Source organism: Prionailurus viverrinus, chromosome B4 (assembly GCF_022837055.1).
Source record: "Prionailurus viverrinus isolate Anna chromosome B4, UM_Priviv_1.0, whole genome shotgun sequence".
NCBI classification, from domain to species: domain Eukaryota; kingdom Metazoa; phylum Chordata; class Mammalia; order Carnivora; family Felidae; genus Prionailurus; species Prionailurus viverrinus.
The window spans coordinates 34,217,634-34,239,038 of record NC_062567.1 but is presented as its reverse complement, the minus strand read 5'-3'; the positions used below and the strand labels follow the sequence as shown (position 1 = coordinate 34,239,038).

Genomic DNA, 21,405 nt, shown 5'->3' with positions numbered 1-21,405 from the left:
AGTGGTCATTGCCTTCCAACTAATATCATGCCTACTCTTGATACGTAAAGTAGGAAGTAGGATCGTCACGGGCCACGAAAGGCGCTGGAGCCAAGAAGCCTCAGGCGGTACCCCCAACTCTTCCCCAGCATGACCTCTCCCCCACTCCCCCACACCGCTTCTACCCTGTTTCTACTTCACTTCGGCTTGGGGCGCACCACCACCAAATGCCTGGGCGGTACCTCAGTTGCCCTCGATCACACCAGTTTCGGATCAGAACTGGCCCCCTCCTACACCCCAAACGTCCCGAGTTGGCGGTGGCGCCAATCTCTGGCCGCATCTCTCGCCACGCAGAGGGGCTCTCCCCTCTTCCTGGGGCTTCTCAGGGGCGGAGTCCACCTGTGCCCCAGGGGCGGGGCCTGGGCGGGGGCGGGACAGGTGGGAGTGCTGTCGCGCCCAGAGCTGGGAGAAAGAGCCGGAGCGGGAGGCGGCGGAGGAGAGGCGGGCCGGCGCGCACCTAGGGAAAGCCTGCCTGTGGGCAGAGTGTGAGAGCCGGCGAGCGGGCGAGGAGGCGGGAGGGAGGGAGGGCGGGCGGCTGCGAGCCTGCGACGAGGAGAGGAGTGGAGAGGAGAGCCGGGCGCGGAGGACACTCGGGGGAGGAGGCGCCGGCTCGGCTCGCCGAGAGAGACCTGAGAGGCGGCGCGAGGCGCCCGCGCAGCCGGAGGGATTCCTCGCGCGCGGAGCATGAGCCGGCGCCCGGCTGGAGAGCGGCCGGGGGACACGGCCTCCGCGCAGCCCTGAGACGCTGGGCAGGGGCTGGGGCTGGGCCGCCGTGCGCCGGGGGCGCTGGGCCCGGCCGGGGGGCGGGGGCTGGGTGCGGAGCAGCCCGCGCTGGCGGCGGCCGCCGGGGCGCCGCGCCATGGGGAGCCCCCGGGCCGCTCTTCTCCTGCTGCTCCTGCGCCCAGTCAAGCTGCTGCGGAGGCGCTTCCGGCTGCTGCTGGCGCTCGCCCTGGTGTCCGTGGGGCTCTGGACTCTCTATCTGGAGCTGGTGGCGTCGGCCCAGGTCGGCGGGAACCCCCTGAATCGGAGTAAGTAGCGCCGGGGGGAACGGGGAGGGCGCGAAGGTGGGGGGAGACACGAACGGTGGCCCCCGCTTTGGGGAGACCCGCCTCTCATGCTCAGACCTGGTTTCCAACTCATTTTCGTGTCCAGGTGCCCGGCGCCGCCCGGCTGCCTACTCCGGGGAGAAGGGGGGCGTGGGGGGCCGGTCGCCGAGTTCCGAGCCCGGGCCTGCCCGCCGGGGACATCCTTGGGGCTGCTGGCTGCTCCCCTAGGAGGACGGCGGGGAGAGAGGCTCCCGCCCGCCCCGCGGGGATGCCGGCCGAGACGCCGGGCACCTCCATCCAGAGCGCTCGGCTTGCAGCCCCCCAGCGAGACAAACGCGCGGTCCACGCGCGGGCTGGGGATTTGTGCCCTGGGTGCCCTCGGCCGGTGTCCGCCGAGGCGGCGCGCTCCGGTTAGCGCGGCCCAAACTTTGCTCAGCGCCTTCTCTGTGGCTTGCTCCGTTTCCAGTCCTGCTGCGCTTTCTGGGGTTCTTTATTTTAACCATACCTCCGAGACCCCCCTTACCTCCCCCTTCCCCTACGCCGCCCCCCTCCCAGGCCCTTCCTCTTCCTTACTGAGCCGACCCCTCTCCTCGTTCTGGCAATCCCTCCAACTAGTTATGCGAAGCTCTCCTTGGAACGCTGCGGAACCTACTAAACTCACCAGACCCTGCTCTTGGAGACAATGCACGACACGGTGGACCAGGCAGTAGTTAGATTCCTACTCCTCTTTTTAACTTAGACAAAGCCAGTTAATTTTTCTGTGCCTCAGTTTCCTCCTAGGGAAATGGGAGGGAAAGACCTCTTCCTCGTTTTAATTCAACAGCCTGGCCATCCGAAGTTATTTTCAATGTACTGTTGATGGAGCTAACAAAGTAAAACTCTGAAAGTGTCAGGGACTGTAAAAGGACAGTAATGGCAGGAAAAAGGAGTGGAGAAACTCCCAGATGAGGCGGTTCCCTGCCCAAGCCTGAGGAGTTCTAGCACATTGTCTTCCATACCTTCACTTCCCACTTTCAGGAAGTTGTGAAGGTGTGGTGATGACTTTGTGGTGAGAAGGTGCTTGGACAGGTCCTTGTGTCAACTGCTCTGCAAGAGTTGGGTGTGGTGCTTTGCCTCCTCCAGTGGCCAAAGAGAGGGAATTACTGAGGTCAGTAATTGAGCTGGTTCAGGGTAGAGACATATATTTACGGCAGAACCTCTCTGTTGAAGTAATTCTGGCCGTGAGTTAAGAGACTGGGGTTCCAATCCTGGTTCTGCCACTAGCTAGTTGGAGGATCATGGGGAAAATGACAGCTTCTCAGGTAGGACAAAGTTGGACTAAATGATCTCCAGGGTCCCTTGGAGTCTGGATGCTTAGATTGTGTGATCTTTCCTGCTTGAGCCTTGTGCTTCAGCACATCATGAAGACAGCTCTGCTTAGCCTTAGCCCCACAGCTCCAAATTGGAGAGTTCTTCTGATGGCCAAAATTTGCTTTCCCATAGCTTGTTCTTCCCTCCCCTGAGCCTTGTTCTTTCCTCTGAAACACAGAGTGAGCCTACTCTTCTATACTGTGGCCACTCAGTCCCAAGTGGGCATGCCCAGTTGTAGTGTGTGCAGGTGGGAGGCCCTGGGAAAGGATCTCCCTTCTCTCCTTGGGACACCCCTTCTCAATGTGGCTACCATTTTGTTAATGTGGTAACCAGGGGGATCCTCTGCACAGATTAAAAACAGAGGAAAGCAGTTGCTTTGTGACCCTGAAGTTAATGATGTCCCTTCTTCCCTCCCACCCCCCAATACACTTTTCCCTTACCTCAAGTGTGCTTTCTCCTTGGAGACCAGAACTAGTTTGCCATCATCGTAATCTCACATGCTGGCTCCTGATTTCCAACTCCTGTTGTCTTTCTCATCCTTGGCTATCAATTCTTTGGGTCTGTTTGGTTTCCCTTCTAGATGAATCTTAACTCTCTGAGTTTCCTTTTTTTTTTTTTTTTTTTTTAATTTTATTTTTAAGTAAGCTCTATACCCAGTGTGGGGCCCAAACTCACAACCCTGAAAGCAAGAATCATGTGCTCTACAGACTGAGCTAGCCAGGCACCCCCCCCCCCCCAACAACTGGGTTTGCTTAATCTTTGTTTCCTTTCCCAAACTGACCCTTCCCCAGAAAAATGTTCCTAGCTTCCAATTCAGCAATGTCTTTATTTCTCTAACCATCATTTAAAAAAATATATATTTATTTATTTTGGGGAGCGCACAAGCAGGGGAGGGGCACAGACAGGGGGACAAAGGATCCGAAGCGGGCTCTGCACTGACAGTCTGACAGCAGTGAGCCCAATATGGGGCTCCAACTCACCACGAGATCATGACCTGAGCTGAAGTCAGATATTCAACCGACTGAGCCAACCAGGTACCACCCCAACTATCATTTTTAAAGAGAGCCCAAGCCTGGGTACTGATGGGTCATTTGTTTCCTCTTCTCAGCCTCTTAGAACCCCGAAACCTATCTGCTGTGCAGGGTGTTTTCATGCTGGGCTGTCCCATTGTATTCTACTTTTTCCTGGATTTCCTTTTGGAATGAGATTTAAACAGTGGCTGTGGTTTCTGGCTCCTTGTTTCCCATCCTTCTTTGTTTTAAAGAAGCCCAGACATCTTTCATCAAAGTCCTCTCTTGTCCTATAGGTCTTACTCCCAGCTCAGAACTCTTCCCCTGGAGGGAGAGCAGGGGAGGAGGAATTTAAAAATAGAGGTAAGGAAAGTCTTGCTAGCATTCCCTCCTTTACACCCTGGCATACCAACAGCAACCAGGGCAATAAAACTTCCCTCCTAGGACTGCATCCGTGGCCTTGACCACAGCAACCAGAGTCCCATCTTGGCTCTGCTTCTCAACAAGCCACCCTGCCTCCTTTCTCTAGCAGTCCCTGCCAACTCACTCTACCATCAGCCTTCCTGTGATCTGTTAAGGCCAGCCTCCTTTACCAAGAACCTTTCATTTGCCTGTCCCTGTGTGACGGGTACATTGATCTGATGCTGGAAGAAGTGTATGGAGAAATGGCAGTCACAAACTCCAGGGTGGCAAAGTAATGACAGGGGAGCATGCTTCCTGCTTCATCTTCATGGAATAACCCAGTAGTTTAAGATATGGATGATGTGCAATTTGGGCTCCATATGTAGAAAGAGATACAACCACAATTGGAGTAACTTTAGAGAAAAACAACCCAAATCTTTAACAGATAGAAAATGGGTCCCTTGGACAAAAGAATTAGAGCTGTTCACTCACTCATTTAAACAAATATTTATTTAGCACATACCTCGAGCAAGGCATTGTGCTAGGTCGCTTAGATATAATGATGACTAGATTATGGTTTCTGCCCTCTCAACAGCTGTCTCTCTAGGGAGAGTTCAGGTGCATATATAAAAATAATTGTAATATGAAACAATCATTAAGTTTTACAAATATAGAATCTAGATGTTGCTGTGACACTTCTGGAAATGGGATGTGGCGCTTTCAGCTAATACTTCATGCAAGTGGTGACATTGCAGGAGATCTTGAGGAGTTGGTAAGATTTTAATGGATATGGAAAGAGAAGGCCATTCCAGGCAGAAAGCAGGGTAAACAAAGACCAAGGAAAAGTTAATGTTCGGGAATGTTGAGCATCTGGGTTTGATGAAGCAGAGAGTAGGAGGGAGAATATAGGATGGTGCTATATTATGAAAGACTTTGAATAACAACCTCAAAGACTGGTATTTTTTCAGTAGATAAGAAAAAGCAGTTGAAAGTTTTAGAATAGGGTAGGTAGCATTATAGGATGGAACCGGCAAGGGTAAAACAGTGTTATGATACTTTAGTATGGATGATGCGTGAACAAACAGGGTACTGAAGGTCCCTTGCTGTGGCTGGCATTAACCCTTTAGCTGCTGAGTCATGAAGCTCTCCTGGGGACAGGTTAGGGTGGTAGTGGGACATTCAGAGGGCTTGGGGCACTCACTGTATACCAACATGTTCATAAGTATTTCTGAATTTTGGGGCACCTGGGTGGCTTAGTGTGTTGGGTGTCCGACGTCAGCTGAGGTCACGATCTCACCGCTCGTGGATTTGAGCCCCGCGTCGTGGATTTGAGCCCCGCGTCCGGGTCTGTGCTGATAGCTCGGAGCCTGGAGCCTGCTTCGGATTCCATGTCTCCCCTTCTCTCTGCCCGTCCCATGCTTGTGCTTTGTCTCTCTCTGTCTCTCAATAATGAATAAATGTTAAAAAAATTTTTAAAAAAAGTATTTCTGAATTTTAATAACTGGTACAGCTGTACTGGTGTGTACCAGCTGAAAAGCAGCCCTGGGAACAGACTATTATTGGAAGTTAAAGACTCTCCATTCTGGCAGGTTTTAACAAGTTATACCCATTTGTTCAGATTGGATTAGCTAAATCCTGCCTGAGGGCAGAGGTCTGGACTAAAATGGTTTCTAGGTTCTTTGCTCTATAATTGACCTACTGCTGGGACTAACTTGTTGCTGGAGCCAAGAGATTGCATTTGGGCACAGAGCCAGGGCAGAATGATAGCATGCACCAGCCTCTTTCTAGATCTCACAAGGCCAGGTCTGGTATGTCTCCGTTTTAGTGCCAGGTTTACCTGCTGAACCCCAAAGTATTCTCAAGCCCAGGAATTAATCGGCTTTTGCTGCCTTAAATCTGCAACACATCTCTCTGGTTGGCCCTTGTGATTTCTGATTGACTTTGAATGGGCTGAAGCAGGCACACCCACAGATGTCAGCTCCTGGGGTCAGGGTTACCACAGCCATTCTGACCTGGAAAGGATACAGACCCTCTAGTAGCGAGGTAACTCAGGGCTGAACAGTAACCTGAGATGCAGGCAGACGGAGAAGGAGAAGCAAATGAGACCGATGTGTGGGCACAGCGGGGATGGTGTGGCTGAGGGTTGACACTCAGGCAGAGGTAAGTGTTGAAGGGAAGCACAACTGCTTCCTGTCCTCCGGGTGGCCTGGGACTGTGTTTCATGCTGCGCTGGACGGACTGCCCTTCATTCCCATGGCACCTCTGATTCCTATTCCTGTATCCTACTTATGTCTCTTTATGCTGCCATCCTGGCCACCTGGCTGTTGTGTGCATCTTGAAATCACTATCCAATTCTGGGCACACACTAGGCACTTGAATAAATACCTCCTGGCTATGGATGGTAAGCTCCGAATTTCCAAGCACCTGATATTTTCCACTGGCAGATACTTTGTTTATCAGTGACCAGTCCAAGAATAGAACCTAGGAATTCTTGTTCCTTGTACCATAATACATATAAACAACAATAGCCTTTCAACACATATGCAAAGGGTAAGAATTAAGCCATCGATGCTTTTTTATATAAGTGTGTTTTCTTTGGACCCAGTGCGGTCTGTACTTGGAACGCCATATGTGGCAGTAGGAGACCTTACCCAGACTTGGCCTCTCCTTTCCCTGGTCTCTTCCATTCTCCTTCTGACATGACCAGGCGAATTGCAGCAAAACACCTCGCCACCTCTCCTGCCCACGCCAGCCAGGGACCCTCAGTCCAAGTTGAAGCGCCATTCACCTGCTCAGGGGTGCTAAGGCTACTTACCACTCCCTGTCCTGGGAGTTGTTCAGATGCCCTGCATGGTTATAACTGCTTTGCAGCATGAGGTCTTCTGAAGCAACCACTTCTGTGCTGGTTTTAGGAGCTGCTGGTACTTGCACTGCAGTAATTTTCCAGGCCACAGAGCCTGGTCTTGCCCTCTAGTGCTGAGCTTTATGGAGCAGAGCGGAGCAGCCGCCATAGCAGAGTTTGCTTTGGAAGGGGGCCTAGAGGCTGTTCTTGGAGTCTCGTTCTGTACCAATTTCCACCAGTCTCAAAACCTACCCTTTTATTTTCCACGAACACTTTTACTTATATCCAAGGATGGTGAGGTCTAAACCAGGCCAACTGTATAGCTGAGCTTTCAGACCCCTTTAATCGTGTGATCCACAATTAATAGATTTATATGTTACCCAATATAAAAAAAATACTACTGGAAGAGGTGAGAACAGTTTGGATGGTGTATATAAAGGGTGTTGGGCTGAACATGTTATATATTCTGAGCAAACCATGATGGATAGCTCTTGAAATTTTTGCAGACTTTTAGGTTCTAACAAGTGCTGCTTTCAATGTTAGAAGTATCCATGAGACAAGCAAGAATGAATATTATTTTTATCCTTGTGATATTTTTGTATGTAATTTATTTTTTATGCTAAATTTTTAAAAATTTCTTAACTACTAACCAACTTAAAACATTTTTTTTAAGTTTGAGAGAGAGAGAGCATGCATGTGAGCACGTGCGGGTGGGGCAGGAGCAGAGAGAGAGAGGGAGGGAGAGAATCCCAAGCAGGCTTTGTCCACACTGTTAGCACAGAGCCTGATTTGGGGCTCAATCTCATGAACAGCGAGATCACAACCTGAGCCGAAATCAAGAGTTGGATGCTTAACAGACTGAGCCACCCAGGTGCCCTTAAACCAATTTTTTTTAGACAATAAGGATACAAATCGTCCTTGTGGTCCCTGGCTCTGTGTGTGTGTGGGTGTGTGTATGTGTGTGTGTTTTGTTTTGTTTTGTTTGTAACTTTTCACTGAAGTATCTTATATGTTCAGGAAAGTGCACGTATAAAGAAAGTACACATATAAGTGTACAGCTTGAATTTTCACAAACTGAACATACCTGTGTAATGAGCACCCTGATGAAGAAACGGAATATTACCAGTACTTCAGAAGCACTCCTTGAATTCCCTTTCAGTCACTATCACAAGGACAGACTGATTAACTTAGCTTATTTTTATGCTTTGTGTAGAAAAATATGTGCTTTATTTTAAAGTTAATATTTATGATTACAAAAATAATGCATGTTCATCATACCAGATGACAGCTGTGTATCTAGAACACATTAACTCCTGTAAAATTACTTTCTTGTGCTGTAGGTACCCCAGTACAACTGATATAATAACTTAAGGAGTGGCCAATGAAGACCAAGAGCCTAAATGCTATGCGATCTAGCCCTATGAAACTGTCCATTAGGGGGCAGCCGGGTGGCTCAGTCAGTGGAGTATGTGACCCTTGATCTAGGGGTTGTGGGTTCGAGCCCCAGGTTGGGTGGAGAAATTACTTAAAAGTAAAAAATATACATTTTTAAGTTTATTTATTTATTTATTTTGAGAACGAGAGAAAGGGTGTCAGTGGGGGAGGGATATAGAGAGAGGGAGAGAGAGAGTATCCCAAGCAGGCTCTTTACTGTCAGTGTAGAGGCTGATGCAGGGCTTGAACTCACGAAACATGAGATTATGACCTGAGCTAAAGTCGGACGCTTAACTGACTGAGCACTCAGTCTCCCCAACTCTTTTTTTTTTTTTTTTTTACATGTTTATTTATCTTTGAGAGAGAGAGCGTGCATGCATTGGTAGGGCAGGGGCAGAGAGCAGAGACAGAGAGTCTGAAGCAGGCTCTGCCACTAACAATAGAGAGCCCCACATGGGGCTCAAACTTGAGAACCGCGGCCAGATCATGACCTGAGCTGAAGTCAGGTGCTGAACTGACTGAGCCACCCAGATGCCCAAAAAATAAAATCTTAAAAAAAGAGAGAGAGAAATAGCTATGTTTCTTTTGAGCAATTTTTTTTATTGTCCATATAAATTGTATAACCACCAGGTATTTTCCTTTGTGTTGGTTACTAGAAGACTTTAGAATTCAATTTTTAGTTCACCTGAAAAAAGTGTAAAAGGCTTTGTGACCTGCCTTTTAGTATCAATTTTATGCCTATACCTTTATTTTTTCTTTTCACCCCACAATGACTTCTAGTTTATGTCATCTTATATTCTATGATCCTTGTAAACCACTTTAACTTTTTCTGAAGCAAAGGCATAAAACAAATCAATATAAGTGCTGTGGTATATATACAAACATGAAGAAGAAATTAAAAATCACCTGTAATCCCACTACTTTGATCTAGAGATTGTTGAAAAGAAAAAAATAAAGTATAATAAGCTGTGATAACCAGATGCTGGATTCTGGAATACCTTAAACAAGAATTCTAGATAAAAAAGCCAAAAAATAATTTTCCTGATCTTTTTTTATTTTTGTCTTTAGCTTATTTAGGTGCTGAAAAGTTGAATGACATTCAGAAATAAATTCTCACCTCTTTATGAGTATCGTTAAAAGCTTAGAATATACTGACAGATGTTGGGGCCTTAGCCAGTGTCAGTGAAAAATAGTGACAGAAATACAAGGAAAATTCAATAAAGCTGGGGGCACCCTATCACTACTGATAAAGCAACTGAGGAGACTGGTCAACAAGGCCAGGAACCTCAAGCTTGTATGCCCACCCTGCTGGACCAATGGTGAGACCATACACGTGAAGACCTGTGGCCACTGCCCAGACAGGTGGCTTATGGATGCATAAAGTCACAACCATCAGAGATCCAGCCCCTTTACTAACAGATGAGAAAACAGGCTCAGGGAAGAGATGTTATCTGCCTCCTCTACCAGTTTCATTCATTCATTCATTCATTCATTCATTCATTTATGCTTATTTTTGAGAAAGAGTGCGTGCATGCGTGAGCAGGGAAGGGGCAGAGAGAGAGGGAGACACGGAATTTGAAGCAGGCTCCAGGCTCTGTGCTGTCAGCGCAAAGCCTGACATGGGGCTCAAACACGAACTGTGAGATCATGACCTGAGCCAAAGTCGGATGCTCAACCAACTGAGCCACCCAGGCGCCCCTAATTTCTTCTTTTAAACTGTGCTCTTGTGGTGCTTAGCAGAAGCTATACATGCCTCCTACTCCATAGCAGGTTGAATTGTGCTTTGTGGTATCAAGACCTGGGAAGAGGGCCCAAGGAAGGGAAAAAGAGACAGAAAGGTGGGGTGGTTACAGAGAAATGACATTCCAAACAGACCAAGGATTTGATACGTAAATAACCAGAAATCGAGTGATGTGTATTTTTCAATTTTTTTTGTATTTTTAAATTTTTATTTATTTTCCCAATGTTGAATGGCTGCAGCGGTGATTCATTTTAAAACCTAAAATGTTTATGGAGCATTTACTTTCTTGTAGGGGACTGAGTGGGGAAGAAAGCATTGATAGTTCCTGGAAAAAATTATGGACTTTGAAGACGAGGCAGGGCTCAAATCCAAGCTCTGTTACTCACTAGTTGCAGGACTTTGCATAAGGTACTTAGTCCTTTTCAAGCCCCAGATGCTTCATCTGGGCAACGGGGGCAATAATGCCTTCCCTGTAGAGATTTTCTTATGACTAAATAAGATTTAGTGAGCCCAGCACATATTAGGTGCCCAGTTGGATTTAACATAAGCCTTGTACATATTAAGAGCTCAATGAATGTTTGGTCCCATCACTTCCCCTGAGTGTTTACAGTCAGGTAGGAATTAGAAAATGGCTGGGCAGGCAGGAATGGATAGATACATTCCTCAACTAGCCCTTTGCCAGTGTTTCTTCAGCATCTCAGTCCGTGTCCCAGCTGTGCCCAGTCCTCATCAGTCCCCAGGCCATCCATGTTCAGCACCTGCCAGCAAATACATATTTTTTAGTCACCCTTATTTTTATAAGGCGCTGCCTCCATCTTTCTATCCCCATCCCTGGCAAAGATTTGCATTAGGGGGTGGGAGGGGTGGGCTAGAAGTCAAGGATTTTGCTGAGAATGAGAGATCTGTCGGGGATGGTCAGGGCACACAAGCTCTGCAGTTGGCAGTAGTAGCCTGTCACTCTGCTGCATGCCCCTGAGTAGCACTCAGGATTTCTAGGACTGGAAGGCAGGAACATTGGGCAGTTATCATAGTTTAAATCCTGGCTCTGTAACTGACTTATCGAGGGTCCTTGGCCAAGTGCCTTTTCTTTTAGAGGGCTTCAGTTTCAAAGTCTTTGGAAGGAGATGCCTCTTTCAGGAGTAGGTTTGGAACCTCTCTGGTGTCACCAAGGGGTCAAAGGGACATTCTGACCCTGACCTTCCATGACTCAGTTGCCTGAACTAAGAGGTGGCAGCTATCCCAGTGCTACTGGCTACTTGGTCTCCAAGGTCATTTCTGACAACATGGTCTCCACACAAGCAGTTGCCTCAAAGATTAAAGGCCTCTCTGCTGAGATCTTCTTACAAATCCTCTGATCCACTCCTTTCCACCCTGCCTGCCAACCCTGGGTTCAAATGGATGCATGCAGGCATGTGCACATGCACACCCTCCCCTCACCAAACAGCTGGTCTCCTAACTCCACTCACCACCACCTCTGAGTCAAAGATTGGCAGGAAGAATGAGGACATTGAGGATTCCCTCATGAACCAGGGACAAAGTGTTAATGGAGCGTCTCAATTCTTGGTTGTCTTTTTTTGTTTTGGCTCAGTTGAGGGGCTGGAAAAAGGGAGAGGATGATGGGGAGATCTCAGGTGAACAACTTCCAGAGGAAGGCAGGGGAAACCACACAGGCCCAATGAAGGGTAGAAAATTTGGAAGAGAAATCGAGAGGGAGGCATTACCCCATTTTCTCAGTTGATTCAATGACTATATTTTTCAAAGCTGTAAGTTTTATTTGGTTCTATTTCAAGTTCCTTTTAAAATGCTATTTAAGTACTATATTCTTCCAGTTTTAATAACTTAAAACAAAATTTTTTTTAATGTTTATTTATTTGTGACAGAGAGAGAGAGAGAGAGAGAGAGAGAGAGAGCAGAGCATGAGCGGGGGAGGGGCAGAGAGAGAGGGAGACACAGAATTGGAAGCAGGCTCCAGGCTCTGAGCTGTCAGCACAGAGCCCGACGGGGGGCTCGAACTCACAGACTGCGAGATCATGACCTGAGCCAAAGTCAGGCACTCAACTGACTGAGCCACCCAGGCGCCCCAAAACAAATTTATTTTTTATAATCTATTATCTAAAGTTGTTGGTTGCCCCAAACTAAGAAGCTGCCAGAGTGTTAGTATCTGCTTGCTGCTCTGATGTTCAGTTCGTTTTTTTTTTTTTTTTTTTTTTTTTTTTAAGTAAACTCTATGCCCAACATGGGGCTTGAACTCACGACCCGAAGATCAAGAGTCAGATGCTCAACTGACTGGACCAGCCAGGCACCCCTCAGTTCTTCATTTTTTGGCCCCTGGAGATTTCTCTTACTTTATGGGATGCTTCACTATGTAAATAAAAAGAAGTTTGTCATATTTTGTCCACCATTTCTTAGTATTTCACTGTATTTCCCAAAGAGGAGTCCTTTGGCTTGAATTTTTAAGACCATTTCCAGCCCCAATGGCCTGTAATTATTGGGAGTTGTATGTACAAGCAAAGGTAATCCTGTAGCACAGAGGCTCACACGGTAAAAGGAGATGAGGTGGGTACAGCGGTTGTGACATGACTGGAGTCTCATGTGCCAGGCTGCTGAGTTTGGACTTGATGGGGAGCAACATAGATTTTTTTAATTTAATTTTTTTAATGTTTATTTTGAGAGACAGAGCACGAGTAGGGCAAGGGCAGAGAGAGAGAGAGATACAGAATCTGAAGCAGGCTCCAGGCTCTGAGCTGTCAGCACAGGGCACAACGCAGGGCTTGAACTCACAAACTGTGAGATCATGACCTGAGCCGAAGTCGGACGCTCAACTGACTGAGCCACCCAAGCGCCCCTAGATTTTTTAAAGCAGGGATTTGATGTGATGAACACAGTGTTTTATTATTTTCATCCACTGATTTTACTTTGATCCTTCAGACATTTGTTGAATACCTTTTATGTCCTGGGAACTATGATTATAGGTAGATTAAACTGTTGGAAGTTTGCAGGATGCCTTAGAAATAGAGGGACCTCTCAGGTAGTTATCACGGCGACCTAAAGTATGGGCAGTGAGTGTCTAGTTGAGAAGGGTGACAGAGAATAGTTGAGACCTGTCAAAGAAGTGACGGAATTTGGTGGTAAAATTGATGTAGAAGGTGACAGAATGTTGGGTTGTAGGTTTCACATGAGGTTCTCTGGCTACACTGCCTTGATCATTTTAAGGGTGGCTCTGCACAATCAGCACCTCAAAAGATGTTCTCATGAGTAAAAAGTACTTTCATTTCTCCGTACATTCTCCTCTCTGGAGATGTGCTGGTCCTGCAGGAGAATACAGTGGAACAGGAGACATTCATTCCACAGATATTTATTGCACCCTTCATATGTGCCAGACAATGTTTTAGATATTAGAATATTGAAGGGAACCAGAAATTCAAAGCCTTTGCTGTCATCGAGCTTACATTTCATGAAAAAAAGATAATAAACACATAAATCAACAAAAGAATTTCAGATGGTGATTAGTTCTTGGAAGAAAATGAAACATGGTAATGGCACAAAATTTGTGGGCACAGAGGTGACAGAAAAGACGAGCTTGGAGAATGAGGGGGTGCTCTGAGAAATGACTTACCTAAAATAGACAACTAGGGGTAGAGGACATGCTTGAGCACAAAATGAGTGAGTACCTCAGGAATTTAGAGAATGGGAACTGGGTTAAAGAGGGAAAAATGTAGAAGGGAGTCATTGCTCATTCTCAGGTTGAGCATCTTCTTCCTACTGCCTCCCATTGTCCTGAAAACAATGTCCTTCTTTCACCTCCCTGGCAGGAATAGAGTCAGCCTTAGACTCAGTTTTCCACTGGGAGTACCTGAGAAAGAGGGGCTAGTCAAAAGCTCTGTCTGGGCCTGAGGAGAAGTAGTAGTGGTTGGTTTTCCTCAGGACAAACTTGGATCCCAAAACCAGGATCTGGGAGAGGATGTCCTATCCACAGTGCAATTGGAATCAACCTCTGTTCCCCTCCTGTTCCCCTTCCCTCATGGCTTTTTTTTTTTTTTTTTTTTTTTTTTTGTAACCTCCATTAGTGCACTTATCAAAGTCTGCCTTGCATCAGAGTTATTTATGTCTGTGTTTGTCTTCCCCCATGGGATAGTGACTTTCTAGAGTGCTGGACCTGGGCATTTTCTCCCTGTTGTCTCCCTAGTGCAGAGTTTTTTAACCTTTTGTGGCTCACATACTTTGTAGAATCTGATGAAGAAAGTGTGGATCCTCTCCCCAGAAATTTGCCTGCCCCCTCGTATGTTTTGCATGCTATTTTGGGGAGGTACACAGGCCCCTGACACCTATCCGTGGGTCCCTAGCCAAGAATTCTGTTTGAGTGCTTTGTCCACTACCTGGTACATGGTAACTTCCCAGAGTTTGATTGATTTGGGGATGTCCTTCCAATTAAATCCCTTTACTGTAGTTACAGGGGACGGATGTTAGGTGGGAGAAAGAGAGCCAGGAAGCAGTCCCACTGGTAAGAGATAGAGAACAGTGTGTATAAACTCTGGAAGTAACCGTCCAGAGAGCAATAGCTTCACTGTCACTTCTTGTCCTTGGAGAACCAGAGTTGGTGTCTCCTCTGTCTTGAGCTGGTCTTCTTCCAGACTCTTGAATGCTGCTGTCCAGTCTCATGATATTCCTTATGCTTGCTTTTTCAAAGCTCTACCCGTGCTTTTAACTCCATCTATTCCCTGAAGGCTTTCTTACTTCCGTGCCAGTCGACCTTAACCATTTTTGCAAATTCTCTTGCACTTACGTTGTCTGAAACTCAAAGTTGATATTTTCTTTGGTTATTTTAAATATTTTCTTTTATTTGTACTTTATCTGGGTTGGTCTTATGTACTCCCACTAGGGTTGTTAGAGAAGCCAATGATGGCTCCAAAGAATCTGGTCATGGCAATCTGCTTCATCCTGCTCACAAGCATTAGTAGAGTGCTTGGAAGAGGCAGGTAGTGAACTTGGATTGACTTGGCACAGGCTTCATTGTGCCCATGTTTCCTCCATATGGACACAGCCATTCTTTCTACCTTAACTTTTGAGGTTGCTGTTGTGTCTTCCATGCATCTGCCAGCGTCTTTATTCCTCCTTTTCTTCCTTCATCATAGCATAGTGGTGAAGAGCAACTCTCTGAAGTCAGTCTACTGGAATTTGAATGCTAGCTCCAATTCTCAGTAAGCTGTGCTTTAGTAAACAGGTTACTGAGCCTCAATATGCCCCAGTTACTTATCTGTAAAATGGGAATATTAATTGTTCTACCTCATTGGGATTTTGTTGTGGCAGTTTAGTGAAATAATACAAAGAAATTACTTAGAACAGTTCTGGATACATAATGTTTAATAAATGTTAGCTTCTAGTGGCACCTGGGTGGCTTACTCTGTTAAGCTTCCAACTCTTGATTTCTGCTCAGGTCGTGATCTCACAGTTCAAGGGTTTGAGCCCTGTGTTGGGCTCTGCGCTGACAGTGTGGAGCCTGCATGGGATTCTCTGTGTTCCTCTCTCTCTGCCCCTCCCCAGCTCATGCTCTCTCTCTCTCTCTCTAAATACATACATAAATTTAAAATAATTTTTTATTGTCACTATTTTTTAAATTATTACTTTTAAATCATTTTATTGTCATTATTTTTTAAATTACTATTTTTAAATCATTTTTTATTGTCATTTTTTAAATTACTATTTTTTTAAATCATTTCATCAGTTTTAAAGCCCCTTTGTTTCTCATTTGATTGGTTTTTAGGAGCTGTCTTTCATATATCCTAGAGGATTCCAGGACAGGAATGGATCTTGGAGATTTTTAAATTCTGAGATGAAAAATACCTGCATTTCTTTCTTTCTTTCTTTTTTTTTTTTTAATTTTTTTTTTTCAACGTTTATTTATTTTTGGGACAGAGAGAGACACAGCATGAACGGGGGAGGGGCAGAGAGAGAGGGAGACACAGAATCGGAAACAGGCTCCAGGCTCTGAGCCATCAGCCCAGAGCCTGATGCGGGGCTCGAACTCACGGACCGCGAGATCGTGACCTGGCTGAAGTCGGACGCTTAACCGACTGCGCCACCCAGGCACCCCTTTAATGTTTTTATTTATCTTTGAGACAGAGAGAGACAGAGCATGAGCAGGGGAGGGGCAGAGAGAGAGGGAGACATAGAATCTGAAGCAGGCTCTGGGATCTGAACTGTCAGCACAGAGCCTGACGCGGGGCTTGAACTCACGGAGTGTGAGATCATGACCTGAGCTGAAGTCAGACACTCAACCCACTGAGCCACCCAGGCGCCCCTTGCATTTCTTATTCCAGGCCAATGGCAGACATTTTGAAGAGAGCATGTAATTCTTCCACTGAGCCAAAATAAGGTCTCGAGATCTTTCTCAACACAGCTCAGCAGACAGTCACTATAAAGTGATTTGAGTTGCCTCTTAAAGTGTAACCTGTTTGCCCGACCTCCTTATTTCACCAATGCAGAATTTAAGGCCTGGAGAGTTTTAAGCAACCTGCCTGGAGAGTAGTGCCGGGCCCAGAACCCCTGATGCCCGACCAGTGCTCTTTACAGCACATCACACCATTACTCATTCCCTTTTTGTTTAAGGAAAGTGCTTTTTGTAATGTTTGAGTTTCATGAGGTCTTTTTTCCTACCTATCCAAGCGATCTGACAGTGTACAAAGCAGGCATATAACTCATTCTCAAGTCTGCTTTAGCTTTTCTTGCCGGTGAATGAGCTAAAGTTATTGTCACCTGATGGGGGTGGAGCATGTGCCCAACTCAGCTGCTGTTGGGGGTGACTTGTGGGCTTTCTGAAATTTCTCCAGTGACACCCTGCAACAAGATTGATACCTGAGCAAAGCCTGCAAAGAAGCTCTTGTTGGTGTTGAATTCTCATATTGCAAAGGGCAGGCCAAGATGCAGCATTTCTTAGTCCAGCAGGTTCCTTTGTTCCCCATACCCTCTCATCCTCAGATCAGCCCATTCTAGTAAAGAAAGCCTCTTTAAAAAAAAGAGTGGAAAGCCTCTTTAAAAAAAAAAAAAAAAAAGCAAGCAGGTGGAGGCACCTGGGTGGCTCAGTCGGTTAAGTGCCTGACTCTGGCTCAGGTCATGATCTCATGGTTCCTGAGTTTGAGCCCCACATCAGCTCTTTGCTGTTGGTGCAGAACCCACTTCAAATCCTCTGTCCCCCTCTCTCTCTGCCCCTCTGTTGCTCACATGCTCTTTCTCAAAAGTAAATAAACATTAAAATAAATTTAAAAAAAGCAAGTGGAGTTATGATTTCCTATCTTACCCCCTGGAGTTGAGAAGGGATGGAGAATAGGAATAGATGAAGTTGATTTTAAATCAGAAGAGTCTTGAAACACATAAATCATGAGATCCTTTGTTAGCAAAGTACATATTTTTTAAAAATGTCATCTCCTTTATTCTCATCTCTGGAGAAAGATCCAAGCTGATGAGGGCTGATGTTTTCATAATCCTAGTTTTAGTTAGCAGATGGAAGTCCACTACTGCAATTCTATGTGGGGGTAAAAGATGAAATGGATGACAAATTGAAGAAAAATTGCAGAGGTAGTAATAAGTGGGTTCAGAACATGTTTGGAAGCCTACAGAGAGGAGGTGAAAAATTAATATTCAAGCTTGATTTAACATGTTGTTTAAGAATTCCATCTTTGCTCTGATGCCTGAAAGTTAGAAAAATATTTGCATAAGGGACATTCTACAATAGTGAAGCTTTAATTACATTTCTCAGGAAATACCACCTGTCTGTCATGGGAAAACACTTGTCAAAGTAAGAGGTATTAAGGTGGAAGTCGGTATTTACCACTTTGAGAGATAGAAATGAGCATAAAGTGCCTAAGGGACTTGATACAAAAAATAGGGAGGTTCAATTTCTGGGAAATGGCAATATATTGTAATATTTTTAGGGAAACAATTATAAAAAATTGTAGTTCCCCTTACAAATCTGAAGTCGTTTTCTGTTAGTTTAATGAGATAAACATATATTGCCCATAACTTGGTTTGCTCAAAATGATTATGCTTGGTATATTTAGAAATTGGAAAGTCTGAGAGGCAGGAGAAAAAAACTCCAAAGTAGTTTCTTCTAAAACCAAAAAAAAAAAGTCCTCAAGAAAGGGTTGTTTTTTTCTATATTTTTCTGCCCCTTTATATCTCTAATAAGGTTTGGAAAGTTCCAGAGTAGTGAACACTTTCCCCAGCTGGCAGGGTTTTCGTGATCCAGTCATGTAAGGGAAGGAGCAGAAGGCGAAGGGAGAACAATAGAACCTTGTTTTCACAAGGAACTTTTCGCCTGAGAACTTGGAGAAACTTTGGTCGCAGCCACATTTTAGATCAGAGGTTGTTTGCTTCTCCTTGAAGGAAGATTGCTCTTTTTCCAAACTGTCTGGGAAGGTGTCCTCTGCCACAGCCTAAGGATGCATATGGAGCAACGGGGGTGGCAAACTGACACGCACCCAGCATGATGAGTCCTCGAGTTCACTCAGAACACAGAAGGTAGAGCCTGCTACCTACTTTGTATGGGGAGAAACAAAGGCAAGAGGTGGCAAGAAGTACACACAAACCTACTAAGTCCACTGAGGAAGGAAGCTCACTCAGGTGTGCGGGCTCTTGGTTCTAAGTCATGGCTTCGGGATGGCCCAGAAGCTCAGCAGGCCTCGGTATGCAGTCTAGAATCTCTCTTTGAGTAACTTAACTCTTGCAGGGGGTATTTTGTTTCATGGCTATGGCTTTGCCGGTGTCACTGTTCTACCTTGCCCAAGAGCCCTCCCCTGGACCAGCAAGCTGATGTTCCTTGCACTGCCAAAGCTGGGGTAGGGAGAGCAGCCCTGGGAATCTGGTCATTAGCAGTGCAAGGAGAGGGGGACAGTTGGCTGCCTACAACTAGTGAGTGAGGGAGAGAAAATGAACAATTAGGGAAATGTGGAGGAGGGGCTCTTTCTTCTAAGGAGTCTTGATAAGGAAAAAGGTGAGCAAATGTGTCAGGTATAGATAAAAGGTCCAGAAGAATGAAACCTGAGAGGAAACCAGCATGTTTGGCTAAGGAGCAGGGAGAGTCACTGGTGAGTTGCACGATCAGTTGAGATCTGTTATAACAGAAGGGGGAAAGTAGAAGCCAGGTTATAGAATCATAGAGTATTTGGGCCAGAAGAGAACTCGGAGGTCTTTTTCTTTTAGGCATATGGTTAGGGCTAAGAGCCTTGGGCTGGGAGTCTGGGGATCTGGATTTCCATCTTGGTTCTGATATGAACTGGTTCTGTGACTTTCAACAAGTCAATTCTGCCTTCTGGGCCATGGTTTTCTCGTTTGTAAATAAGAAGGCTTGGTCACTTTGTGCTTGAGGTCCCCTCCGGCTCCAACATTATTCCCAAAGAAAGGTATTTGCACCAGTACTGAGGATTCTGTGCCGGAAGTGGCTAGAGAGAAAGATTCTGTGCCAGAAGTGGCTGGAAAAAAGAGATTCAGAGAGATGCCTGGATTCAAATCCTGGCTCCAGTCTCTTACTAGCTGTGGGACCTTGCCTTCTCATTCAAACAGGACTGGGAGTTGGGCCCTGGGCCCAGCTCTTATCCCAGAGACTGCTGCCCTCTGCCACTTTCCCCCTCCAGCATTCTCTCCTCCCCCACTCACTTGAGAAGGACAGGTTCCATCAATGGGGACAGTGAAGGACAGGTTGAGGTATGAGCCCTGAGTAATGATCATTCTGTGATAATGATCGTTAGGGTCTCAGGGACGCCTTTGATTGGAGAGGCTTAGTGACTTTGGGGGGCATTTCCACAGGCCCTATTGACCATGGACCAATTCCACAGGCCCTATTGACCTATCCTTCCCATAGCCCTCCTACCCACTCTTCCTGTGTACTTCTGAGCTGCTGACCCCCTGCCTCCCCACCTCAGCCCAGGGGTGGGAGGAACTTGTGCCCAGGAATTGGCCAAAGAGTTGGCTGCTTATTTTGGCAGCTCCAACCACAGGTTTCCTGACCAGACCATCAGAAGCTGAGGAACTACAGATGGGGGTCAGTGAGTCATGGGCTCAGGCTCTGCCTCAGGGAGGCAGCTCTCCCTGGAGGTGCCCCTCTAGGAAGCAGACTTCCCCTCTAAAAGAAGAGGGCTGATACTTCTAGATTCTTCCTCACAGGGTCACTGACTTAGGTCAACTAATTTGATGAGCATCCTTGTGTTCCATATAGTGGGAATAATGATCCTGACCTTACAAGGTTGTTGTGGCAAATTGAAAACCTGACATATCTTAAACTCTCAGGAAGTTTGCTTTCCTTTCCTTGGTGCACCTTAAGAGTGTACCCCTTAGGTCCAGACATGGAAGAAAAGCAGAAGCAAAGCAAAAAGTCCCACATACACAGATGCCCTTGCTTTCCCCATTTTCCCAATTCTAGCCAGAGGCTGACCATGATGGGAAAGCGGGACTTTGCTCTGTGCTGCCTTCCCCTAACCCCTCGTTGTCCTGGGGCAGACAGGCTCCCAGTCATTACCTCACCGCAGGGCCTCGTCTGCCAGAGTGAGTGGTGGAACTGCCTGGGTGGAGAGCTGGAGGCTAATTTTAGACCTGGAGACTCCCTGCCAGCAGCTGTGGCTGGGCAGAGGCAGCTGGGCCTGGCCGCCTGCGGGGAGTTCTAAGTCTCCTTGCAGGGAGCCGTGGGCACAGCCCTCCAGGTCTGCTCCCGGGTACATTCCTGCCTCTGCCTCAGCTGCTGGGAAGGCCTAGGATGAGGCTTTCTCTGCACAGAGGGCGGGGCCTTGAGGTTGCCACTTTCTCCAAGGTCTGTTGTGTTAAGATATTTCTTTTATCCCTTTCCAGATGGATTTGTAGGCCAGAAACTACTGAGAAAGCACCAAGCCAGTGGGTCCGTGGTGTCTGAAAGGGGGCAGCTGGGGGCAACAAGGAGAAGAGAGTATCCCCAACCTGTCCTGGGTTTAGGGACTAAATCCATCCTCCCACTCAACACCAAATGAGTAATTGGGTTTAGTGCTTCTCAACCTTTTTCCTATTGACACATGTAGAAAATGACAGGAAAAGATATTTGCATCCCATATGGGGATAGAGAGATAAAGGTATTTGTGGTTGAATGCAGCCAGCCCTGGAGTTCTATTGCCCCAGGAACCCAAGGGGTTGATACTCAGCACATCTGTTACCCATCTGAAGCCCACTAGTGGGCCATGGGACATCAGTTGAGAAGCTGACATTCTTCAGCACCGTGCTATAGAATGCCAAGTCCCAGTCCCAGGACACATCTCCTGGGTTAATTGTAGACTTATACTGAAAGGAAACCCAGAAAGCATGGAATCTAACCCTCTTTTTGCAGATAAGGAAACTGAAATTCAGAGGTTCCCTACCCTGTTGCAGATTTTGTGGTGAATAATCTTTGCAGTCAAGTTTGAGCACTCACATTTTAGCCATTACATGCTATGATGCAGTGAGTTGACTTGCACAGAAAGCTGGCCTGTGGGGGTGGGGTAGGGGATGGAAAGGCAGGTAAGTTATGTAATCTCTCTAAACTGCTATTTC

The 21,405-nt window shown here is 46.5% G+C and overlaps 1 protein-coding gene across 1 annotated transcript in view; it reads left to right on the top strand.

Moving 5' to 3' along the window:
* Positions 1–898: 898 nt before the first annotated feature.
* Positions 899–21,405, top strand: part of B4GALNT3 (beta-1,4-N-acetyl-galactosaminyltransferase 3) — a 100,495-nt gene continuing 79,988 nt past the window's right edge. The window contains exon 1 of the mRNA XM_047866994.1: positions 899–1,067. Within this exon, the coding sequence (XP_047722950.1) occupies positions 899–1,067 (169 nt within the window). The remainder of the gene's footprint in view (positions 1,068–21,405) is intronic.